The sequence below is a fragment of the Eschscholzia californica genome, unplaced genomic scaffold (genome assembly GCF_041429995.1).
Source record: "Eschscholzia californica isolate CP2 unplaced genomic scaffold, dmEscCali1.0.p SCAF_3, whole genome shotgun sequence".
NCBI classification, from domain to species: Eukaryota; Viridiplantae; Streptophyta; class Magnoliopsida; order Ranunculales; family Papaveraceae; genus Eschscholzia; species Eschscholzia californica.
This window is the reverse complement of record NW_028238420.1, coordinates 34,543,308-34,570,416: the sequence shown is the minus strand read 5'-3', so window position 1 is coordinate 34,570,416 and position 27,109 is coordinate 34,543,308. Positions and strand designations below refer to the sequence as shown.

The 27,109-nt window shown below is 37.3% G+C and overlaps 1 protein-coding gene and 1 long non-coding RNA gene across 5 annotated transcripts; one reads left to right on the top strand and one right to left on the bottom strand.

The window, feature by feature from the left end:
- The first annotated feature begins 5,789 nt into the window (after positions 1-5,789).
- Positions 5,790-9,138, top strand: LOC147549769 (uncharacterized). Its single transcript, XR_015238874.1, has 2 exons — positions 5,790-6,311; positions 6,484-9,138. It is a non-coding gene; the product is annotated as an uncharacterized LOC147549769 (long non-coding RNA).
- Positions 6,815-14,892, bottom strand: LOC147549768 (uncharacterized). Of its 4 annotated transcripts, XM_086672463.1 has the most exons (10): positions 14,722-14,892; positions 13,725-14,159; positions 13,039-13,085; positions 12,431-12,546; positions 11,785-11,989; positions 11,336-11,641; positions 11,163-11,237; positions 10,380-11,051; positions 9,309-9,775; positions 6,815-8,853 (listed from the first exon to the last, which is right to left on the bottom strand). In XM_086672463.1, the coding sequence occupies exons 2-10, from the start codon at positions 13,972-13,974 to the stop codon at positions 7,257-7,259; spliced, it is 3,735 nt and encodes a 1,244-aa protein (XP_086528589.1). In that variant the 5' UTR covers positions 13,975-14,159; positions 14,722-14,892; the 3' UTR covers positions 6,815-7,256. The 4 variants fall into 4 exon arrangements, with proteins under 4 accessions (XP_086528589.1, XP_086528590.1, XP_086528592.1 ...); XM_086672464.1 differs by lacking the exon at positions 14,722-14,892 and having other exon boundaries at positions 10,395-11,051; XM_086672466.1 differs by lacking the exons at positions 11,785-11,989; positions 14,722-14,892 and having other exon boundaries at positions 13,725-14,137.
- Between the last annotated feature and the right edge of the window lie 12,217 nt (positions 14,893-27,109).

Here is a 27,109-nt window from a genome sequence, read left to right as displayed (position 1 = left end):
TAAACAGAAATAATAAATACTCAAAAAATTGATAACCTTCAATTTTGTGTTAGTTAATAATATATCTGATAGTTCTCTATTACATTTCTCAAAAAAATATTAAACACGTGTGAATTGAAAATCTTACGGAACTCAACAAAATAAAACTAAATAATAATCAAAGGATCATCAAAATGTTCTATCGGACCCGTACCAATCAAAGCCTTATAACCACCAAATTGTGCTTCAAATAACTTGTGCCAAGCCCAATAATTTTTGTTTTTAACTTTTTCGTAGAAAGTAAATGGTGGGACAAAAGGCAGAGGTGAAAAATCCTTCAAAGTGACCCAAACATAATGATCATTTTTATGATAAGCAATAACGATCATATGGCATTTTTTGTAATTCGATGGCCCTGTCAAAGTCGGCAAAAAAGTCAAATTCATGTTGATTGATAATATCACCACCGGGAGGGCAAAAGTCTCTGCTACAACAAATCCACACAATTTTTTTGGGGAGCGATATCATTTGTGCACATTATAACGTTTTTTAGTTGGAGAATGATATCATCATGGCACATTAACTTGTAAAAAGCTTCATTCGCGACAATATGATCATACATCTTAAGTTAAATTTCTTTACCCAACGCTTGACGTCCTTCAGTAATTGCTTCACTTACAACATGAAAGTCACAGTGTCCGTCGCCCGGAATATTTACTATCTTGTGGATAAATGGTTTCATGTGATTAGGGATTGATACCAAAAGTATTGGATCTATCATTGGAGGATATATCATTCTCGACTGGCATCTCTGTGGAATGAGTTTATGCCTTTCAAATACCTCTCTCTTGTTTTTGATCTTCAGATCCAGTTCTTCTTCATTCATTTGGCTAAAGTGGTTAATCATATTTGATCTTTTTATATCGGACATAATCTCGGCATACCCTTTTCTTTGCACAACATCATCATCATCATCATATTTTTCTATTTTTATCTTCACTTCTTCTCCCTTTTGCATATCCGCCATTTCTTATTTGACTTTATCTTTTGTTGTCTTTTTATCCAATCTCTCCTTTGATGCTTTTACTTTTTCTATCTTCTTCTTTAATTTCTCTGTTAACACTTTCTGTTTTTGTAAAATCTCAAAGCTAGATGGATTCCTTTTAGTCGACCTATCAATTCTGACTTTGCTTTTTTGAAGGCCAACCTTTTCCAGCAATAGGTTCTTGAGGTTCTCTCATGTTTGTTATTTTAGGAGCACCGACTAATCTTAGTTCAATTCTCATTTGCCCCCTCTCTGGTTGTGAGGCTTTTGACCACCTTTCTCTGACGATCATATGTTCAGGTAGGTCATCATAGTTTGCTTGCTCGACCTCAATGAAGACGTCATATGACAATTGTCTCCAATATCTATCGATCGCATCAAGTGGTATAGGAACATTACTGGCAAGTTGCTCCATCAATTCATGTTTACAGGGTAAATGCGTATGCCTAAGTATACAAAGGCAAACATTCTCACTTCCATAATCAACCCGACTCATCTCTTTCAACATCATATCCATCGCGCGGTTGCAACCACGTTCCTTAATTTGTCGAAAAGCATAATTTGATGGGCATGCATCACCTTTCTCAAATTATTCTCAAATGAGTCTGTGAGGCCAATAAACTGAACATCTAAGCACTTATGAGCAGCTTCCCAACATGAAACAAAATTTTCTAACGAATTATTCAAGAAACACTTGAGCGTCCCGTGTTCTCCCTCATCTCTACTTGTTGATGTGGTGTCGTAATGTCGTATCTGGTTTGTCTAAAAATTAACAAATCTCTCTTTGTAGAGTGACAATCATGTATCTTGACAATAACTTACTAACTCTAAGGAGACTTTTCTCCATTTCTTTACGAGTTTATTAACCATTTTATCTTTCTCAAGTTTCTCGGTATCTGCCCACATGACAAGTTGTGATTCATTGAAAAACTCATCCACCATTTTATCTTTATCAAGTTTCTTCTCACTTGCATCCATCTTCTTATCCTTATCTACAATCTCTAAGTATTTTTCAGCCTTGGCCCGGACATTCTTGTTTATATACCATATACCAAGTATATGGTTCGCATCTGGAAATACGATCTCAATTGCATTTATTAACGCGAGTTCCCTGTCAGTAATGAATACAATAGGAGAGTCACCAACACTATGTAACTGTCGCAAACATTCCACAACCCAAGTATAATGCTCCGTCTTTTCGTTGCTTATAAATGCGTTTGCCACTATAAAGGTCTTCCCAGTCGAAGTGGCTGAGACTACCTGGAGCAAAGGGTGTTTGAAGTTGTTGGTTTTATAAGTGCAATCAATGACAACAAACTGAGGAAAACACGACGCAAGTTGAACACTCTTAGGATGTGCAAAAAACAAGTCCTTTACCTCTTCGGAATTTTCATCACATCTATACTTGACTACATACTGGTAATCCATGCACAACTTCATAAGTTGTTGCATTACTGACCTACCTTCACTTTCCTCACACTTGATCTTTCGTTGTGCATTGTACACAGTCCTCATTGTAGAAAAGTTATCATTCTTCGTTTGTTTTATATGCAACAATATATCTTTGGGGCGTGATCAACTTTTAGTTAATACAGTAACTAATTGTAGCTCATCTTCTTTAAACCTAGCTGCATATGCATGCCCCGTGAGGTTTTTCTCCAACGGGTGGTTGTGGTGTCCATCGAGTGATTCAACAATCCACTTGTCGTGAGGTACGTTATATTTTTACCTTTATATCAAATGGGCAATCACATTTAGGAGAACCCGTACGCCTCCTTTTACTTGGGTCAGTATTAGAAATCAAATTTTTTCCTTTTGTGGTATCAAAAACACTGCTTCGACTACACCGAAACAAGGTATACGACCCCTTTCCTTCATTGTTTACTGACCTCCCCCCTTTTTTCACAATAACAAATCGAGCTTCTATAGTAATTTCGATGCACCAAACTATTGCGTCATCCCTCGAATCAAACAATTGCGACATATAAAAAAATACATTATGTGTTTTACAAGAATGAATCAATAACATAGGTAATAACGATAACAAGGTGTACCACAAATTACATACCATGCCTTTTGGAAATAAATGTGACACATTGACAGATATTGGAATAGGTGCTCCATCTCCAAACATTGAAGATGCATTTGAATCAAGTTTAAAAGACTGAAAAACGAATGAAAATGAAATAAGTACATAAAATCTAAAGGAAGAAAAAAGGGCACTGATTTATTTCGTGGGCTAAGGACACACGAAATATTTCATGCTTCCATAACACACGAAATGTCTCGTGGTCCGTACACCACGAAATGGTTCGTGGTCCGTACACCCACGAAACCACGAAACAGATTTTTTCTGTTTCACGAACCTCCTTCGAAGTTTTGAACCAGCTGCGCTTTAAGGGTTAAAAAAATATGAAATAAATGAAATAAAAAATCCATTACCTCTTCAATGTCATTTAAACCCAACCATGATTCTTGGTCTTCTTGAGTGATGCTATCTTGAGCTATACTTCCATCAACATTATCAATTTTGTTAGGTTCTTTCTCCATATTTTAGGGTTTAAGAGAGTGTAACTAATCTGAAATTTTTGAAGAAAAACAAAGTTGTTTAATGGTTCAAAGATGAAGATGAAGAGTAGTTATGAATAAAAAAAAAATTCTAAAAAAAAAACATTGATATGAAGAACGTGAAGAACAATAATGGAGGTGTAATGGAGTTGGCTAGAAGTTTTAAAACACAACTTTTTTGTTTGATCCCTAAGAAGATTTTGTAGGTTTTGTTTGTTTATTGGAGTAATTAATTAGTAAACCATCCAAAATTTGAAATTGTTTTTTAAGTCCCTATTTCCCTGTAACAATTTACAAAAGAAATTTGTCAAATCAAATTGACCAATTTATGACCAAGTCTTTACACCCCGAAAACTATTTTGCTTTCCCCAAATCACTTACTCGTTGGAGAAAACTCCCAATAAAAACTAGTTTGAGGATGATCTTCTCCCACAATGTTACTTCATCACTTCCTCCTAGGGAACATTTTCTTGATCATTTGGTATTGATTCACCATTATGGAAATTATAGGTGGAAGACAGATATATAATGATGAAACATGGTATATATATTAACCACAACTTTTACAAAATCAACTTGTGTTTGCTTAGATGTACAGAAAGATATGCATTTTGGCCTGGGAGGGACAAATTTTAGAGGCAGACACAAATAAAACTAATGAGTAATGAGTAATGACTTTTTTTTTAAGGAGTAATGAGTAATGACTTGTAATCTAGTGAAGCAGTGGACGACAAGAAGACACACTTATTAGTTATTACAACATAACCACTAACCAAACACCTAATTTGACTAAATGGAAATAGGAAATGGGATTACAATACAAGGAGTCAAAATACAAATGTGACACAAAATACTAAAAAAGCCATTAACCAGACACTCACTATACCTTGGGTTATCTCTCTCGACTCTCGACACGTATTTACTGCATTTTGTCTAAAACAATTTTTCTTTTTTTGTTGGCGACCCTAATAAGTGTTGTTAATGTTGAACTGACCCTAAGTGTTAAATGGAATTTTTTTTCAAAAACTACTTTTCAAATATATCTTGAAGGTGGCGGTTTTAACGGTAATAGATGGCGCCTTTAAAACATTTCTTAAAAGATTTGTTGCTCAGTGTGTTGTTTTGTTAGATTTTGTGTTGTAACCGTTATAATAGGATTCTTTTTCTATCTTTATTTGATAAAACACTTTTTTTAAAAAAAATACACACATTAACTCTGCTGAGAAGCCGATTTTGCTTTATTGATCTCAATAATGAAAACAAAACATAAAATACCACAACAATTAGAGAATTGTGGTATGGACATGATTGTTAATGTTAACCCCACAAAGAACAAAGGACTATATAGGAGGAACACAAGGAAATAGTGATATTCTTTTTGTTGCAAAGTAGTGATACTCATTTAAAAGATGGTTTTATACAACCTTTAAGATTTGTCATTTATCATTTCAAAGCATTATATATAACATGCTTAGGATTTAATGTCAAACTATTTTTCTTGTTTAGTTGACACTAGTTATGGGGGAAACTTGTTCCCAACATTTGAAGTTAACATTTGTATTGTTTGAGGAAAGAAAGCACAATCATGCTTTCTTATTTGAGTTAATTCTTATATGGCCCCTAAATTTCTGTAAATTCAAATATGACCCTCTATTTTCACACAAATGCCATAACTACCCCTCCTATTAATGTATTTTCAAAATAAAAAAACTTAAATTCCACTTCACTTCCCTCTCCACCACTCATCTCTCTCCATGTCACCTCTCTCTCCAACTCACCTCTCTCTCTCTCTCTCTCGAAGTCACCACTCTCTTCTCCGATGAAGGTCGCCGGCCAGAAACCTTCATCGGAGAAGAGAATGCTGACTTGGAGAGAGAGAGAGAGAGGTGAGTTGGAGAGAGAGGTGACGTGGAGAGAGATGAGTGATGGAGAGGGAAGTGAGGTGGAATTTAGGTTTTTGTTTTTAATTTTATTTTGAAAATATATTAATGGGAAGGGTAGTTATGACATTTCCATAAAAATAGGGGGTCATATTTGAATTTACAGAAATTTGGGGTCCATAAAGGAAGCTAGTCACAAAGTAGGGGGCCATATAGGAATTAACTCTTCTTATTTTGCATTAGTTGACTTTCTTTTCTGGTCGACTTTAAGGGGATATCTTTTTTCATTTACTACTCCTTTGCCTTATCTCACAATCACACTTTTGACGCTCTTTGAAACAAAATCATTCATGTGGGACTCATGAAGGTTTTTGTTAGAAATTTTCGAAATGATAGTACAGTTTTTACCTTATTCTAGTCCCTGGTTCCACCTGCTTAAGTCGTATCGTTTATGTACTATTCACATCCAATATTTAGAAGAAAAACAAAAATTTAATTTTCAAAAATATAAAATGAAGATTTTTCTGTTTTGATTGAATTTGCATCTTTGAATCCCGTTTCCTTTATCCCGTTCCAAAATCCATAAAAATTACTCCTTTTTGGATCTGAAAGACCTATTTTATCAACATCATCTTGTATTCCACACACATATATGAAAGAAGCACAAGATGGAGATTGGAGAGTAAAGGACAGGACAAGACCTTACCACTTCGAAGTGTTGCTGGGTGAAAGACAACTTAGATAGCACATGGGAATAACTTCATTAGTGTGCTTGAATTTTCAAGAAACAATGAATATCTCAAACTTTGGTTAGAAATCATGAAAACCCATTCAAATGTGTAGGAAAACATTCACTCTTTATCACTTATAGATTTTTAAAGCTTGCATATATTGTCTGTCATGTATTTTGAAGTAGCATCATAACTAAAACAACAGTTGCTTCTCGAATTTTCTTTACTTGTGCTATTTTTATCGTATATTTCTCACATACTTTTTTACCCTTTCTAACAGTGTCCAATTTAAGATCAAAACATCATGAAATTCTTTCAAGCCCATATAGGCTTCTGAAGATAAAGATGAGTGAACATAATCATTGGAGAAGAATCATCTTCATGGAATTCCAATTCACTATTTATGCTTGATAATAACTAAGCTATCTAAAACCAACAATGGCAAAGGTTTTCGGCAAAATACTGTTTTCATCAAAAAGATCGATAAATTTTTTTCAACCCCCAGGGTAAGATTTACACATTATATACACATCTGCATTGGTTCGCACTGAAAGCCCACAACCAAATTCCTAATTCAAGAAAAAGGGCTTCAAGAGAAGGAAACTAGCATAGAGACAAATGAGATTAAGTACTTTCTAAACTGAGCTAACAGCATAACTATTTCATACAATGTTATACAAGTAGTAGTACATAAAAGCTTGATCACAAGCCTGACCAGAATTGAGATCCTCTAGAACTACCCAAAAGAAAAGATGAGACATTCCAAACCAAAATTGCAACACCTTAAGGCAAGCAAAACCAAAAAAGAAGAAAACATATGCGTATAAGGGCGAAAAGGAACTCGAGAAGAACCAAGCTTATCACTATACCAGGGAGCCGGAGAGAAAAGGTTAATTATTACCTTTTTAACCTGTGCAAGGAAATCCAACAAACAAGAACAGCTAGTTGACATGCTTATATGTATCTGTTCCGCAGTAATATTATCGGTCTGTATGTTGGAATAATCACAATCTTCAAATTTGTAGCAAGGATGAAATCCTGTGGTGGCTTTTCCTACCTTTTCCGCAATTTATCTCGCTTAACTCTGATAATTTTTCGACCAGATTTGTCACCAGCAACAGTGTTGGTTCCAAGTGAGAAACTTCCACCAGCTGTGAAGGTGGGATTACCAGTAGACTGAAATGGTGATGGATTTTGTTGACTACTGAATTGAAACATGGGAGGTCCCCCAGGGGCTGGAGAACCAAAAGCAAATGGTGAAGGTGAATTCGCTGGATGACCAAATGTAGGACCCATCGGAGTTGATGCTTGTACTGCGTCCTCAGCCATGCTATCCTCCACGGTCATCTGGTCACTTGAGGAGAGAGAAACCGAAGAGGTAGTCGCAGCAGCTGTTGCAAGCGAGAAAGTAGGTGCAGAAGAGAAACCCAGAGATGAACCAAATGTTGTTGGTGCACTGGTAGCAGCAGCAGTTGATCCAAATGAGAAACCTGTTGAATGAGAAGCTGCAGAATTGATAGCAGGAGTATTTGCCGATGCTCCGAATGCAGAAACTGCAGGGCCAGTAGGAGAAGTTGATGATTGAAATGAATACCCTGTTGTGACCGGTGAAGGTGAAGCACCAAAACCAGAACCAAAAACTGATGATGGAGCAGATTGAGAAGCAGAACTGAATAAACTAGTAGGACCATTACTAGAACTAAAAGAACCAGAACTTGTAGTGAAGGACACTGAAGAACCCTGTGCAAAAGCAGAACCTGAACCAGACTGTTTGGAACCAGGAGCAGAAGAACCAAACATAAAAGCTCCAGAGATTGATGCCGGAGAGCCACTCGACTCAAATGATGGAGTAGATGAACCAGACTGACTCGGCAGGGTCCGTGTGATTGGTGCTACCCCAGTTCCCGATTCCGCAGGAACTTTGGCACTGAATAAGGATCCAGTAGCGGCTGCAAAAGGATTGGAACTCTGTGATAGGTTACAGGTGAAAGTAGTACCCTGGGATTGGCTGTTGGCAAATGAGATCTCTGTACCAGATGGGGCCGAAGAAGTGAAACCAAAAACACCATTCCCGTTACTTGTAAATGAAGGTGACGAGGCTCCAAACGAGTTTAGACTGCCGAAGGGTGAGGTCTGCTTTGTTTTAGTTTCGGAATCTGACTCTACACCAGAAGTGGCCAAAGGCAACGAGGTCGTATTAGTAGATGAAACAACTGCTTCAGAGGAGCTCAAACCGAACTGGAATATCGGTGAGGGCGAGTGGCTAGGGGTGCCAGAAGAAGTAGATTGACTGTCGTTGGGATCAGCAATAGCTACACTGGTAGTGGTGGTTGTAGAGGCCGGGACAATGGTGGTGGTGGTGGTGGCAGTAGATGTAACCACCCCCGGAGAAGAATTTAACACTGGGGGAGTGGCAGGAATTGAGAACATAGAACTAGAGGAAGTAAATAAACCATTGCTGTGACTTGATTTGGTAGAAGCTCCAAAAGCGAAAATACTCGAAGGAGTTGATGCCGATACCAGAGAAGAATCAGAATTTCCTGGTTGTCTTGATATATGGCCAGCCTTTTCAATCTTCTCTGCATCGCTCTTAACCAACTCCACAACTTCGGCTGCAGTTTCATGGGCAGGAGCAGCTAAAGTGGCAGCACTGCAGGAAGCATGCCAAAGTATAGGTTAGAAATAATATCCAAAACAACTTAAAAAGCACAGCAATATTATTTTGCATAATTTAGTCTTTTGCGTAAGAAATGCAGCAAATTTTCTTTATCACGAAAGGTCATCTTTGGTTGTTGTAAATAATGCTTCTTTCAATTGAAACACCTATACTATAAGTAGTTCTATAACATCCTCAGTTATGTTTATAGTAGTATTATTAGTATTATTTGTTTACTATAGTAAATTAGTAATACTATTATTACTGTTGTTGTTATTATTCCATTGGTGAAAAGAAATAACTTTTGATTGTTCATAAATTTATATACATATGATTTGAGACATGCAACTATCTCTAAATTTTACCTAAGCGAACCTAGATACACACATTCTCGTGAAATAAAGCAAATCAGAGGAAGACAGCAAATTGATTTAAGAACAAAAACTGACCTAAGTAATGTCCCCCGGTTCGAATCTGATTTAGCCCCCCCAAATACATTACGTGAAGTTTCAAATTGAGAAACTTCCTCGGAGCTCTTAGAGGCAAAGCTGAACACTGGAGTTGCATATTGCTCCTTCTGTATAGCTTGTTCAACTGATAAGAGTGACTCATTAGCAAGTTTCGTCGGTAATGTTGCTGTGCTAGGAGCAGATGTGACTGCAAAACCAAAGCCTGTATCCTTTTTGGGAATTGCTAGCTCATCAGAAGTTCTAGTATCAGCCCCATTGGTGATAAAACTTCCAGGAAATGCTTCAGAAGAAGAAAGAGAAGACTTCCCTACACCTACAGTAGTTACTGTTTCGACGACACTTGTTTTGATCTCCAGTGGAGAAGCTCCAATTGTTTGTTTTTCAACGCTGAATGGGGAAGGAGCAAACCTGCCTGTGTTGCTATCATCATCCAGTTTGAGATGCTCCTGCAAAATCAAAGTAAAACAGCATATGCTGTGAGAAGCATGCACAGTTGAACGAAACGTTCAGCAAGGCATATGTATAGGCTGATCGGAGAGCATGATATTGGATGATCATAATCATGAAAAATTTACATTCATAATCATTCCCTAAATTGTTTAAGGGAAGTTTTAAAGGCGACTCTCAATAGTGTTATTGGTGTTAGATTCGGTAAACCTTGAGCCAACGTTTGTAACATAATTTGGTTCGAGTCCACCGATTTCAACTCAACATAGGAGTTGAATTTGGTGACCTTGAGCTGAATTTTGTAACAAACTTCGGCCCGAGACCACCGATTGGAGGCGCCTGTAACCAAATACAGTCAAACTAGATTTACCAAGTCCAAGGGGTGCGGAGGGCGCCAATAACACTTACAGGAAGCGCCTTTACAACGTTCCATTGTTCAAACCAAATATGTAGTCCACCATAAGACCAGGTAAGAACTGGTTATAAAGTCTGAAGGCCTTTTTCAATTCTTATAATTTAAATGAGATGGAAGAGTGAAAATATGGATGTCAATAAGGACGGAAAGAGGAGTATATTACTGCTATATATATTACCAACACTTACCTCATGTGCACTTACCCGGAAACCTTGTTGCAGTGGAGTATTCACAACAGATTTAGAAATAGCATTTGAAGTCTTCTCAATAGGGATATTTGACTGCATAGTCTTTACCCCAGTAACTCTTGAAGTTGATTTGTCTCCTAAAGGAATATTTTTCATCGGGCTACTCGAAGTATCTGGGTTCTGAGCATTAACTAAAATCATTGACGAATCCACGTAATTGACACTCCTGGATGCCTGTCCCTGTTTCTTGTCGAGAGGAGACTTAGAAGGTGAATTCTCCCTCACAGCAGCTAGCTTGAGCTCAGACGATTTCTGTTTGGGTGAAGGGACCAACTTATTAATCTGCTGCGATATTTTTTGGGCCATTTCACTTGACTGTGAAGGAACAGAAGAAAAATTCACAGTTGGAATGCTCCTATGGCTTTTTGCTGACTCCCTTAAATTTGATGTAACCGGCTTTGATTCATCCAGCAGATGTCTTTGTGCCAATGAAGTAGAGCCTTGAGCAGTATGATAACCATTGCCACTTACATCAGAAAGATAGCTTCTAGGAGTTGAAAAGATCATATTGTTTGAAGGAGAAGCAATCATGCTCGTTTTCTGGCGAATCCTTCGTATAGGCCCAACGGAGCCAATATCATTATCCAAGACCGACATCCTCCTTTTAGAGGCCTACGTTTCCAATATGACCAGACAGTCTTATCAGATGTGATGAAACGACAATCTCCGGCATACACAGATATAAAAGCCACAATTTTTTATTAATTTAGAATGCCGCCTCACCTGTTTCCCACCAGACAATGTTTTGTTCCTCCATGGAAACTGAGTTGACATTGAAGGGGTTGCATGTGCTTCAACCTACACAGAGAACAAAAAAGATTATCAAAACGAAGAACGGTACATTTTCTACATATATATACATCAGCAAACTTATTCCAGATTCTAAGCACATATACCTTCGGAGTACCAGTGTTTTGACCTCGAGAATACGGAGTACGAGCCATGCTGTATATTGCAGATCTGCCTCGAGGCCTTGGGGTCATGAAACCATTCTCAGAAAGACCACCAACATGAACAACGGACCTCGTTCCAAGAGACATACTTGGCGACTTTGGCATGAACGGTACATTAGTTAACAAAGGCACATCTTGCCTAAGTGCTTGACTACGCAAACCAAGTGCAGATGGGGATACTCCTGAAGGCCTCTTTCCCATATAGGCTTTGGCAAGCTCAGCTGGAGAAACAAGTTCCTGTTCAAAATCCTGCAAGATTTAAACTAATGAGTGAAAAAGTAAGATCTGGAGTAAAATAAAATGCTCTTTTCTTCAATCAATGATTTGTATCTTGTAAGCTGTTTTACTACATTAACGAGTTCTAAGAAGGAAAAGTGAATTTGGTCTCATACACTTGAACAGACAAGGGGTGACGAAATTCCTTGACGCAAGTTTTGGCTGTCAATTCCATTTTTTTGGGCCACCATATGTGCAAAATCTGGATTTTCCTGAGTTGCTGCTCCTGATATACTTGGAGCGGATGTTCTATTTCTATGGTCTGAAGATACATCAACAGTTCTTGAATGCATCAGATTTGTCAATCGATCAATCTCAGCTCTGTAAAGCAGCGAACATTCATTACAAATAGAGTACATTAAACTTCTATCAGAATTTTTCAATCTGAAATACATATTGATCAAACTTCAGTGTAATGGATAAAAGGATATCGAGATAGCCCCGATTCATACAAGTATATTCTATCAACACTCACCACAAATTATTGAACCCTGGTACAAAACCATAGAACTTACGGACTATCGCAGTCAGAAGTAAATCTAAATTTACATGATTATTGTACTAGATATAGATGATATAAATTAACCAAAATGTGGAAGATGAAGAGAATTTAACTTGTAGAGATTGAAGGACATGCACGAATTATTGTACTAAGACCAAAAATAAATATGTCGAGCTTCCAACGTCAGTCAAGCAAATAAATTTCAAAACCTATTACCCTAATACGTAATAATCACGAGAACCATATAACAAATCACTTGCCTTGTAAATGTCTTTTGCTTGAGAATTTGCTCCAGATCATTAATCTTAGTGATGTCAGTATTATTAGACTGGTCAGCTTCATTGCCATCACGGTCATTTGCTCCAGAAGATGGAATCTGCCCACAGAAAGTATAGGATAATAACAACTGACCCTAGCGGGATAGATTTGTTACTCGCGTAAAAACTACAACATGCGAACACTCCTTTACACAATTGACATTAGCTTTTAGCAAATGACGTTTCGTTCAAATAGGTTGGCATTTTTTGCTAGCTTTGGAGTGGAATGTTGAAACTAACAAGTAACAAATAACAACTATAAACTAATCCAATATCAGCATAACCAGGCATCGTTTAAGATTTATTCACGCAAACACAAAATAGTCCTGAAACCTAACCAAGATGCATTCCTCAAACAAGCAAGCACATATAGATATGCTATGAACAAGGTTCTTCAAAGTTGATAGTTACTACAGCGATATTGGATATAGTATTTAAGGTGAGCCTCTTTTAAAAGTTCAACAGAACAGCTAGAGGAAAGATCAAGTCAAGCAGTGTTACAAATGAAACAAAATTTAAAAGAATTACTCCGGAAACCAATTTAAACTTACAACGGCATCTACACCTGCACCGTTTTCCCTTGATTCATGACTTGCCTCTGAAAACAAAACAAATTAGCACAATTGTCCATCAGAATAATCAGATTTAGACTTCAGTTACGAATGCAATAGGAACTAGTTAAAACAAATAATCAAGTAAAAACACAACCAAATAAAGTATTATAGAAGATCTCCTTGACCCGCAATATCAAAATGAAGGGGCTTTCTTCGCAATATAATTAAAGTTTTCTATAATCTTATGTAGATTCTCCTTTATATATTATATGAATATATGAACTAGGCCATTAAATTAATATGATATCCAGCCATCCAGGAACCAAAAACAATTTTTTTTTGTGAATTTCTCTTAAAACCCTGGAAATAAAACCACCAAAAAGTCACTTAACAGCCTCAAATAATCCCAAGCAAGATTTTGTTTCGATTTTATAATCAATTCTAAATCTAATTGAAATTAACTATAAATTCCCCCAATATTAAATAAAGTTTTTCAATTTCTTCACAAAGCCTTACAGAAATCCCCATTAGCATGAACTGTATAAAACATAACACCAAAACCCTAAAAATCCAAAACCCAAACCTCCCAACGCCAACTCCTAAATATATCAATTCAAAACCCTCAAAAGAAGTGCTGAATCACAGAAACCCAATTGATTACAAGAATGTAGAAGAACTCATACCTGTAGTAGAAGGTGGAGCAGGAAGATTTTTTCTGAATACAGAGGGGAAGAACATCTGAGCAGTTCTAGTGATAATTCTCGAAGTTGGATCAACAATTTTTGAAATCCATCCGTTCCTGGTTCCTTCAATAGGGTTTCTAATGAAAGTTGGAGGTCGATCATAAGGGGTAGCATTTCTACTATACCCCGTTCTTTTACGAAACTTTCCTCCAGCACCGCCTGTATACGATCCTGGCGTCGGGGTAGCCATGAAAGATCTATTTGAAGTTTTTTAGAGAGAGAAAACTTCAGACAGGCTCAAAAATAGGGTTTTTATTGAAAGGAGGGAAAAGAAAACGAGAGAGACAACAAAAACCGAATACGATGATGGCGAGAAAGAAAGAGAAGGTAGAGAGAGTGATTTTGCTAGACCTACCGTACGTATTCGTACCCATACTTTTATGGGTTATTTCCCTAATGGCCCCCAACTTTGTGACCAGCTTCCCGCCTGGCCCCCTACTTTACGAGAAATACCCATATGGCCCCTTATTTCCGTTAACTTTAACTTTCCGCCACTCTCTCTCCTCCATCTCTTTTTCTCTCTCTGCCATGTCACGCCACCTCATCACCTTCACCGGCAGAGGTCGCCGGCCGGCCAAACTTCCGGCCGGCGACCTTCAAACTAAAAAAAAAAAAAACATTTTTTTTTATTATTTCTCTCTTTCTCTCTAAGAACTTCGGCGAATCCTTCGCCGGAGTTCTTAGAGAGAGAGGAGAGAAATTTTTTTTTTTAGTTTGAAGGTCGCCGGCCGGAAATTTTGCCAGCCGGCGACCTCTGCCGGAGAAGGTGATGAGGTGGCGTGACATGGCAGAGAGAGAAAAAGAGATGGAGGAGAGAGAGAGTGATGGAAAGTTAAAGTTAACGGAAATAGGGGGCCATATGGGTATTTCTCGTAAAGTAGGGGGTCAGGCGGGAAGCTGGTCACAAAGTTGGGGGCCATTAGGGAAATAACCCTACTTTTATATGATATTGTGTTTTCGACCCATTTTATTCTCGGAGAACCGTGTGGAGTTTTATTAGATAAACGGATATTATGCGAACAAGTAGGAGCTATCTAAACTCTGCGGGAAAGTGGGTAACGATATTTTTAAATATCACATACAAAAATGACTGGGTCCTCCCTGACATAATTCATGGCATAACTGAGTTGGCTAATAAGTAATAAGACAAAGTTTCGTCGGTTGTTAAAAAATGGGAAAATGGATAACCATAGTACATGGCATTATAGGGGTGAAACTAAAGGCCGTGAAGACCGGTGAAAACTGAACCAGACTGGACCACAAAAAACGAACAAAAAAAAACCCGGTTTATTGTGGTCGGTCTTTTTTTTATTGAAGGTCTTTCGGTTCGGTTCAAACCTTTTTCTAACAAGCCTGCGGGCCCAAACCGGACCACATTAAATGCCATATATATTGTCCATACAATTAATGGTGAAATATTAATGGATAATTAAGCGTTATATCTTATAATAGAATTGCTTATGTTCTCAATTTTGTCTCCATACACTATTGAGTGAAAGAAAAATACGCGACATTGTTATCTTTGTTGGATTATATTCATTTGATCTCTTGCGCACGATATTAGTCTCAATATAATCTTTTCATTGTTAATATTTTGTGAAATAAAGTTTAAATTAGGTTTAAACCGAACCAGAAGACCGGTTTTTAAATGGGTGGTCTGTTTTATTTCGAACGGACTTTTGGTCGGATTTTTTTACATATAAAACTCAGACCGTTATAACAGGTACCTGTTCAAATATGTCAAAAAACATGTCCACGCAGACCGGTTTCACCCCTACATGGCAATACTTTTAGGGTCCGTTTGTTACGTGGGAAGGTCATGTGGAGATATCGATTTTCAAAGAAGCATTGATTTTCCCTGTTTAGTGAAGCGAAAAAGGTGAGAAAATTGTTTGTTATTGGAAAAAAGATTGGAAAATAATTTTCTCGCAAAACAGGTGGGAAAATATATGTCCTTCGAAAATTGATTTTCCACTGTTTAGTAATGCCAAAATGTGGGAAAGTTGTTTGATATTGGGAAAAAGATTGGAAAATGGTGCAAATTTGAGAGATGCACTGGCCTCACGATCTTGTCTTCTGCCACGAAGGACGGTGAAACAAGTACCTTGCTTGTCAGTTTCCCAAGTGTCCTAGTTTTCAGTGGCTCGGTGAAACAAGACTGAGTTGCAAGACCCTGCTGGTACAAGTAAAGGGAAGAAGATTGAAGAACTAAGTAAAGAGAGGAAAGCTTTTTCTGAATTTATTCGTAAATATGGCAAAAAATATTAATGTTGTGTTTTGAGATGAAAATTGCTATATAAATAAAAAGTTGTGTTTTACGTAATTTTTTGTGTTAAGATTATTGTGATGCCCCGTGTTTCGAATCACGGTTTGCCAGACAGTTTATAAAAGAAACTCGGTCTCAGACTCACTAACACCAGTTTCAAATATAAATCCAAGCCAAAACTCTCATCACGGGTTACAAATCAAGAACAAACACAACGGAAAATCAAATATAGTCTAAACTTTTGAAAATATGTTCGGAAAATGTGTAACCCAAAATAGTTTTCAGAAAGAGAAAAACAACTTGAATTCATGTATATGAAAAATTCACAGAAGAGATTGAATTTGGACAGAGTCTCTTCTATAAATTGAACATATCAAACCTGAAAAACCTGTCAAACATTCATACATATCTCACAAACTTCTAAATATCAATAACATCAAATAAAAAGTGATAATGTGCATACTATTTTCATGTGTACAACCGCAAACAAGTGAGAGAACGATCCTAACTATTCTAGATGATACATATATAATATTAACGTGATTATGTTGAAAATATAATAGACATTATAATCTTACATAATGTGAACCGTCGAAGTAAACTATGTCACTCCGGGTCACCAATACCTGCAACTGAACAACAACAAATAGGAATGAGATAACCCGAAGGTCAGCTCAGTAGGATACCTAGACATCCTACCCGCATCACACACATCAACATTTTAATATATTAATAGTTATAAGTGTTACATATATACAGATATATATACATAGATATCAATATGCACACGAAGCAAAGCAATATAGCAAGATAATTCTTCTAGCTTACCAAGATCACGACTGAATACGCCCTCAGTCGGGGTCACCTACTATTCGGCTAGGAAGAACCGTTCGGCCTTTGTTAGTGCGTAGGCAGGCGACGCCTTATCGAACGTTTGACTACTGCAGTGTACACATGGATCCACGTAATACCCAGGTAAGAGCTTCCATAACTCTCCCTTTGCCATCATCGCCCATCGGGCTGGCTTGTGATCTCAATACGCATCGAATAATAAATCTCACTCAAACAATGATACGCTTAGAATATGTCATGACTTACCCAGACGACTATAAGAGCATCTTCGTGTAGCAGAGCCATATACCCACGACGATACAATTATCTCATCTTGAGGCGCGTCCTATCTCCGGCCAGATCTGACGCTTCCTCGCAAGGTAACTCATTGACCATTCGAAGAATACCCAAACATATGCATGAACTTATAATAATATTAAATGGTCTGATAGGCTTCCAAAGCTACAAGAACAGAGCCCTCCTAAAGGTCCCATCAACCCAAAGGAGAAGAGCGTTCTTATGTCTCAAGGTAGGGTAAACCCTGTTTAAAGCCAAGCTTTTACAAGTGTCCACTTTCAGGGAATTAGTATTTTCTTGTTAAGAAAACGCGGGTAAACACCCTCTTTCATTTCGGTAAAAACATTGTAAGTATCAATCACAACAGAATTCAAACCACACAGACCAGCGGCTTAGCAGAATAAATAAACAAGCATGGCATTGGGTCGATCCCCTAATCACTCCAAGGGTCGTAATACCCCAACTCCCATCCTCTCGGGACCCCATTCCGGGTAAAATAGAATGGTCGTTACCAAACGGCTGCGCACGCACCGAGTGTAACCCTTGACATAATTCATGGCTAATCCATAACATAAAAATAAACAAGGGGACCAACCAATGCCCGTCGTAAAACAACCATTACACGTAACACAGATCAAGCGATTCCGCCTCCATGTTATACACGCAGCTCAAGCGATTCCGCCACCACGTGTTTACAATTCACACAAAACGATCACACAGATCAAGCGATTCCGCCTCCATGTGAATATTTGTCAGAAAAACCAATTTGTTTTGAAAGAGAAACATCCATAACATAGAGCACACCACATACATTCATATCATACCATATCATATCATAAATTGAACTATAGAACTATAAAAAGAAGAAAATGGCTAACTATATATATATAGTGGTGAAACGGAGAATACCCGTGCTCCAAGTAAGATTCATAGGATCCTACCTCTTCTTGCGCTTCCAACGGTGCTAGCTCTTGACTAAGCTCCACTTCTCCTCGAGCTCCCTATTGCAGTTCATTAGTCCTATTGAAATATGAAAGGGCAAAACGGTCATTTGATAGTTACATAACTGTCAAGAGTCCTCTTGCAGAGCACGAACGCATAAAATGAATGAAACTATACTAGAAATGTCCTATCGGCACTAAAGAGATCACTGAGACGTCCCATCGAATAACTGAAATACAAACAAATCAACCAACAAACTTCCCACAAACTCTATTTTACATTTCCGATATCCCATTCCTGCCAAGCTACGAAAATCGAAATGCTTGGGATCACCCACACCAGAAGCACCCTCGGTATGGAAGAAAGACAAGGGACACACGGCCCTAAAGAAACAAGATAACTATTCGCTACCAAACGTCTTCCCCGTCTCCTGAATCAAGAGAGGAAGCTGACAAATTATATAACGAACCAAATACTATGAATCTTGAACTATCAAATCATAAAATGAACCTAATGTTACGAATCCATAACCCAACCTATCCATTTATGTTAAATACGGCAAAGTTCGGGTAACCATCTCTATTCCAATTCATTTCCAAAATTATTCCAAATATGAAATTCGAGCACTAAAATAATTCGGCACCACCCCGCTATATTTGGACACCCCGAAATAGTCTACAATCTCCTAAACATGTTTCTGAACACAAACCATTCGAAGAAATTGAATAATAATCGTCTAAATAGCTCCAAATTTTGATCCCAAATGAAATTAGTATAACTATACAGTTATCGATATAACCATCATAAATCCACCAAATTTGGACGAAATTGAAAATTCTAAACCGCTAAATATGTAGAACAAGTCGAATAGGATTACCTGGAATAAATTTCATCGAATTCTGACCACCGAACGCGAAGAAACCGACGAAAGAAATCAAACCACCAACTCACGGACAAAAACCCATTAATTCACTCGGTTGTCTGTTGGTTTGAAAAATGATAATGGTTTGGAAAATGAGAATTGGTATAAAAAGGAGGTGGTTGTTTGGGTTAGTGACGTGTTGGGTGGATAAGTGTGAAGGTGAGAAAAGAGTACAGGTGGGGTTGGTTTTCTTTTAAAAAAACAATATAATGGGACTTGGGTGCCATGTATCAATTAATAAGGTGCCCATGTGACATACTTTACGTTATAGTCCCTAGTTCTTATATAACACATTAACGAGTCCCGCCACATTTATATTGTTACTAATTCAACCCCCACGGGTTACTTTATGACCCCCAATTTAGTTTCTTACTTTGTTTTTCATCCCACAAGCAACCATGAAGAAACTATATGGTCCCGCTAAATTTCGATACCGAAGAAAGTTATCGAACACGAAACGATACCCAAACCATGTCCGATCTTTTCGTTTGACCAATCAAAATTCTTGATTTTCTCTATCTCTTTCCGACGAATGGTCTAGCTCAATCAAATAACCATTCAAAGCCAAATCTCAAAATAAACGACTAGTTCTGCCCAACTTTCCAACTCGTCTGATTCTCCGACTCGAAAGTCAGGGCGCTACAAATATTATCATTGTTTTTTTATCGTGTGTTAATATTGTGTACTGACAAATTCGATTGACTCGTGTCGACCTTCTTTAAATAATTTCGACATACATCAATCGAATTTGACTTCAGTAGATTACCCTAGGTACTGGAAAACAAATCGATTGACTCGTGTCGATGTTCTTTTCATTATTTCGACATACAACAATCGATTTTAATTCCAGTAGGCAACCCAAGGTTCTGGAGTTAGAATCGATTGGCCCATGTCGATGTGGTTTTCATTATTTCGACATACATCAATCGAATTTGACTCCAGTAGATTACCCAAGGTACTTGTAAACAAACTGATTGACTTGTGTCGATGTGCTTTACATTATTTCGACAAACAACAATCAATTTTAACTCCAATAGGCAACCCAAGCTACTGGAGTTAGAATCGATTGATGATGTGCTGTAGTTTGTTTCAGTTCATCCTTGTCGATTTTGTCTGTTAAATTTCGACATTGCCTTGCCTTTTCACACATGTTTGAAACATTTATGTTTTTGTTGTAGGATGGCAAACAAGCCACAACTTAAGACTACCATGGATTGCAAAGCAGGTATTACCTGTTTGTCTAAGATTGATGAGATTTCATTTATAAAAAGTAAATTGAACGAGAGACCGCAAGGTATATTTCGGAAGACATGTTTTGGTCATTTTCTTCAAGTGGCCAACCTAACATGGTGTGGTGTGGCTGTCCACACATGTTGCTTCGGGAGTGTTATCCGCAATCATTCGTGAACGACAGGGAGTCGATGACATTTTACGTTGATGGTAAAGAGTTGAATTTTTCTATCACATAGTTTTCCATTATTTCAAGGCTTAACAACTTCCAACGTCTCCGGAATAGAGAGTTGGCACCCGAGATGGACGAGATGGAAAATGAGATTTCTTTGCGCGATGAATACTTTGCAGAAGATAAAAAATCACCAAGGATATGTTGGAAACGTGTATTGGTACATGCGAGAATGATCTTCATAAGGTCAAACTTTGCTTACTTCTATGTTTAGAGTTCTTTTTGTTGGGGAGGGATAAGACGAAGTCATTTGTTGACCCCGATCATTTAGACATGGTTGAAGACTTGAGTGTTTTCAACAAGTATGCATGGGGTGTTAAAGTATTCAAGAGAACTATAGACATCCTTCAAAAATGTATCGGTCGGGGTATAAATAACAAGAAAAAAGGTATTCAGTTGAGATACCATCTCAATGTTTTTTCATTTGCATTCCAAGTATTCCGATATTTCCCATTTAAGTTTAATACATATATTTTGTGATTTATCTTACATGTACTGTGTATTATTATTTTTTTGTTATATTTAATTGGAGGTATGGGTATATGAATGTGCCGAAAGAAAATCTATTGTCTTGTACCCTCGTATTTTACGATGGAAGAGTAAAGGAAAAAATTGAGTATGAAAAGATACTCGAAAAATTTGTTGCAACTGATGTAAGTTTGTAACGATATGATTTCATTAATTAATGTGTTACATTATTTTCCGTACAGTTAATAGTTATAGTTTTGTTGTTTTTTTAGGTTATTGTTAGTATGTTTTCACCTGACGAGACTGAGTTAGGTGAGGAAGTTGAAGTTCAAGGTGGAGTCGAGGAAGAAATAGATAGGGTGAATGCGGTTCTAAATGAACTTAGAGAGGTAATTCGTTCGAGAGATGGCCAAATACAAAAGCCGAATGGAGTTGTAACTCAGCTTAGGGAGCCATTTCGTGAGAGAGATGATAAAATAGAAGAACTTGAAATTAAATTGGTTTCCCTTATCTCAATAGTCAGTATGGATGTAGAAATAGGCGATGGTGCGTCTAGAATGCAGAAAGAAGAGAGGAAACCGAGTAATTTTGGAGCCGACGACGTAATGGAGGTAAATAGTTGATTAATTAATTTGTCTCATTATTTCATTCTGTTTTTCCTACCATTGTATGATTAAACTGTTTGTGGTTTAGGAAGCTAACATGGATGAGTCGGGGGAGACTGCGCATGAGCCTAGCAGAGAGGTGCGAGAGAATTCTTTCAATTCTCCCAATCCGGAGAATTCGGAGGAAAGCATCTACTCAACCTTTAGCGACGTATTTGTTGTATCAGACGACTATACAAATGCAGTTACAGACCTAAGGTTGAGGCAGTTGAGAAGGTACTCCAACAATACGACTTCAACGAACGTGAAAAAAGGCTGAAAAGACGTAGAGGGGAGATAAATCCATTTCATGAAATCCAAAAATGCACCCCAACGACTTTCTAGGGTTATTGAACTGGATCGTTAACTAGAAGAAAAGAGTGTAAGTGTTACTACATTTCATATTGTCTTTATCGTCGCCTAATATTTTGTTTGATGAAATACATTTAACTTTATTTTTTTCTATTATGTAGGTCAACAGTTGAAGTTATCGGTCAAAATATTGTCGAGCCTAAATGGTTTAGAGATTTGTGGATGAAGGGATAGTGGCTAAATAACGAGGTTAATTTTTGAAAACATTTTATTTGTTTTGTGATGGTATAACATATCGATAGTGTAACGACACTTATTACATTGTCTTTGCATTGCAACATATAGACGGGGTGCTCCACTATTTTAGGCAACGCAGAGATTGCAACCCAGAGAGGTACGGGTCGAACTGGACCACTGGAGATTGCCTTTTTTCGGTAAGTTTTCCTACACTTTATCGTTTGTGGTTTTTCTGTCAGGGTATTACAACTAGAGAGATGCTAGAATCACAAAAGATTTTGACAAAAAAAAGTTCCCAGCTGATGTGGCGGTTGTGATTTTCATCTCTCAACGGCCTAGATTTGGTCAAAGTTTGAAACCACACCCGCCACATCAGCTGGGAACCTTTTTTTGTCAAAATCTTTTGTAACTTTATCATTTCCCTTACAACGAAGAGTATGATTTCATATAAACTTGTAGCATCATTTGTGGACATGTGCGGAACGAAGCAATTTTGAGACTGACCCTCTTAAGAGTTCAAACATGCATCAGAAATATGTGTCAGGATCACAACCCATTGCCGCAAATCCTTTGAAGGAAGTTAAGATAGTTTATATGCCTCTGTTTGTTAATTCTAACCATTGGATACTTGCTGTCGTTGACATAATTAAGAAATAAATAACTATATATGATTCTTTACGTGGCAAACATCCAACAACACGACATTATTCATTTCTTGGTCGTATTATGTCATGGGTGGGAAGAGATGAACCGTGTAAAAAAGGTTAGGTCATGACGAGTAAAGCCAATATACCTCAACAACACAACTGGTGAGTTAGTAGAATGTTTAGTTTTGCCCTTTTTATGCCCGTGGTTGCCTTTCTAAATACTTTAGAAGTAATATTTTGTTGGTTGTTTTTTACAGTAATGATTGTGGGTTGTACATTTTGAAGTTTATTGAATGTTTGACGAAGGGCGGAGAAATTTCTAATTGGATGGAGTCTGATATCGACGAGTTCCGTCAGAGATTGTGTGTCCAATTATTTAACTATGTAACATTAGATTAAATTGTTTGAGTAATATGTAATTTAGACATGACCTAAATATAACTTTTGTGTAACTCCTTGGCATACATCATCTAACGTGAATACGCAATTTTGATATGTTTTTCTTCGCTTTAACATCCGACATATTATAGTGTCATCTTGACCAATCGACCCAGACTCTATGTCTTGTCCCCTCAAGTCTGGTTGTCTGTCTTGTCCGCTCAACCCAGATTCTCTTATTGGAGACTGTAATCTGCCATCAATATAGACTGTAATGTAACATCAATATAGACTGTAATTCTCTTATTGAAATTCGTAAAAATTATTTATTCATCTAACGCCATAATTGACAGATTTTATTGACCAGACGTCATAATTGACAGAATTTATTGACCCAACGCCGTTAGCCTACGTCAATAGATATGGAAAATAAAAAAGTTTAGTAAAACTAAAAGCACCCGATCGAAGCACAAAGTGTGAGGCGGAAAATAAAAATCCGGGTGCTTCCGCATTTTCACCGCGGGGCCTTTAACCCCTCTAAATATATTCCCCTCTAAAAAAATCTATAACTGAACCCTCCAAATTACCTATAACTAAACCCTCCATATTCCCTATAACTTAACCACTCTTCTTTCTTCTTCCGCAAACCCTCCTACACTATAAAAAACTCCAACCCTCTCTTCATCTTCTACAAAACCGAAATCAACATCTACCCTTTCTCCAACCTATCTTCATCTTTTACTCAATCTTTCTCTCTCTACATCACAAGGTATCCATATTAAGGGTATCCTAAGTGTTCTCTCTCATCTTCTACTCGAAATTTCTTTCCCCTCTACATATAAAGCTCTTGATAGAGTTCGTGAGTATTGCTTGATTTAGGTGTCGATTAAAGCAATGTTAAGAGGCTTATTGGTTTGGATTTGTCAAGAAATTTAAAATCCCCAAATTTCAAGATAAACCCTAAAACCAACAAAACTTTTGTCATTTCTTCTCATCAAATGTGGTATGCTACCCTTATTAGATTTATATTAAGTTCTATTTATGAGTATTAGTTCAAAATTAAACGAATTTTAGTGGACTCCATTATTGAAATCTTCAAATAGGCGGTACTAGACCGATTTGTCAGGGTAATAGACGATGAGTTCGTGTCGGTATAATGAGTACTTATTCGATTTAGGACGATCAATTTGTGCTCTAGTAATTAGTGGAGTACAAATCGGTGAGGTCGTGTTGGTTATTTGATCAGGGAATCGATTTTTCCCATTCGATCTTGATTCAAGTAACTACTGTAGACAACATCGATCATGTCGCGTCTATCCTATAAACTCAACAACGACATACACCAATCGATTTTGAGTCAAGTAACTATTAGTTACAAATCGATCATGTCGTGTCGGTCTTATTAAAACAACATCGACATACATGAACCGATTTTGGCTCCAGTAACTACCGGAGCCTAGATCGACTTGTGTAAATCAAAATTTTCTCTCTCTGTTCGACACGATGCAATCGATTTGAACTACTATCATTTTTATGTTTTGTTGAAGTATGTTTTATTATTATTTAATTCCAGTTATGGCACCCTGTATTCGTCCCACCACGAGCGCGAGAAAAAGGAAGGAATACGCTTGAAAAAATACGGAAGGAGAGTCTTCTTCTACCTAGGCTGAAGCAGGTCAACCTACAAAAAAACCAGCAAAAGAGAAAAGGCCTCCACACGTGGGGCCTTTTCCTGGAGGTCCGTCAGACAGAAAGTTTCTCGTAAATTATGAGAACCACATAGTAAGAGACATTAGGGACGGGAAGGTAACAAATTACTTAACTTGCTGCGGTGAACACATATCTTATTTATTTAATTTGGTTTAGGGTGAGTTGTGGTGAGAATTGTGTATAATATAAAGGATATTGTTGTATAGGAACGTGTTTTGTTGCGGTTGCACAACCATGCAACTTACGTTAACATTGAGGGCCTCAGCTCAGCCATGTGGTGGAAACAGGTGATAATGAGATGAAAAATCTTGTTTGGGACATTGAGCAAGAATGCATTGATGCTCGTAACCCTGTCGAGCAAAGTGGACTCCTACAAATAGCTCGATACACCTATCACAAGCTAGATCGTGTAGTCATCACGGCTTTAAGTGAGAGGTGGCGGCAAGACACGAACACATCATTTACCTTTCGGAGAAATGACAATCACTTTAGAAGACGTGTATAAGATAACGGGACTCCCGATTGAAGGGTGATGGGTCATGAAAATGTCCCATCTGAGTCGTTTAATTTAGTCGAGTTAGTTCGTTTCTAGTCTTTATTATAATAAAATGGTTGGTTTTCTTGATTAGGTGTCTTTTGGAGAGTTAGGGCGAAAAACGGTTAAAAACGAGGAAAAGATGCATGAAGGGTATTTTGGTCATTTGGAGTCAAGGACATTTTGGTAATTTGGACAAGTTCATTGCATGGGTAAAAAATAGAGTCCAAGATGAGCCCGTAGGAGAAAACGGAAGTCAATTCGGAGTCCGGACGAAGGAATTATGTGAAGTCAAAGTTGGGGTTAGCATTCGGTACACTCTCGGGTACGCATTTGTTATAATGGGACACGTGGCGCAAAACGGAGGAGGGTGTAACTTAGTTATGTTACAAACGGTTTCAGCAAAGTAGGCTTGATATTGATCCGATTCCATGTATCGCGGTTCATCGAAGTTTCCATAGTCCCGCACCTATAACCGTTTAGATCTATGCCTTTATCATCCGACGGTTATTATCTCTTATGCAACATAGCTATTTTGTCTCCTGGTACACTCTAGCTGCTGCCTTCCCCTTCTTTTCTCAGCCGCCAGTGACTGATTTAGGACATTTATTAGGGTTTATTGAATTTCCACTTTTGCCCCCAACTATTCCACTTATGACCGTCCAGACCCGAGATGCTTTAATCTAACGGTTCAAAGATTTCCTATTTATAAATTAGCCTTTGATTTGAGAAACTTTAACCAACTTTCATCCATACTAGGGTTTGTGTCCTATTTAATACCTCTTGCTCCCTCATTAACAAGGAGACTTGCAAACCCTCTCAAATGGCTTCCTTATCTAATTTCTAAGCCACTTCTCTTTCTATCTTCTAACCCTAATCCCCCATCTTCTTCTATTTTCTCTACCACCTTCATCTTTTCTCTAGATTTACTTTCTCCTCCTAATTTCTTCTTCTAACCCTCTAATTTCTCCATACCTTCTTCTCTAAAATCTCTTCTTCTTCTATCTCTCTTCTAAATTTCTCTTCTTTTATCTTCTAATAAGCTATTATTTGGAGTTTTGAGCAATATTCTTGAGATACTTGGAGCTTAAATTGGACATCAAAATGGAGATACATGGGAATATGGATTGGGAACATTCTTGGTGATTTCTTTCCATTAATCTTTTGTAATTCCATTTATTTTATGAATTCAATGAATATTATTTTAGATTCCATGAGTAGCTAAATTTTGTATCTAGGATGTAGAAGAAACCCATATTTGGGCTTATTTTGAGATATGTTATAAATCAATGAATCCTTATTTTGAGCTTCAATGCCTATTGATTGTCATTTCATGTTGATTCTATAACCTTATTATCATTCATGTATTATAATTAGATATTTCATGCTTTTATTGATTTATTAGATGAGATATGCCTTTTAGATCTTGAATGATAGTGTAGGAAATTAGTTTTATATGGTAGTCAATCATACATTCTTGATTTTGAATTGTGTTATTAAAGAATATATTCCGAAATCTAAATAGTTTATTATGTTAGATTTTGAGTTATACATGAGAAAAGGGATTTGTTAATTAATGCATGTTTTAAGTAGTCCATTTATGTGGTGAAATCGAAAACCCTAGATTCTTCTTCTCATCTTGATTTCATTCTTATTAGTCTTTTAGTATTGCTT

Excerpts from the sequence above, each read along its gene's own strand:
- LOC147549768 (XM_086672463.1), bottom strand. The coding sequence starts at position 13,974 with ATGGCTACCCCGACGCCAGGATCGTATACAGGCGGTGCTGGAGGAAAG. Across the intron at positions 13,086-13,724 it reads TGCTCCACCTTCTACTACAG|AGGCAAGTCATGAATCAAGG; the intron begins GTATGAGTTCTT and ends TTTTGTTTTCAG. Across the intron at positions 12,547-13,038 it reads GTGCAGGTGTAGATGCCGTT|ATTCCATCTTCTGGAGCAAA; the intron begins GTAAGTTTAAAT and ends TTCTGTGGGCAG.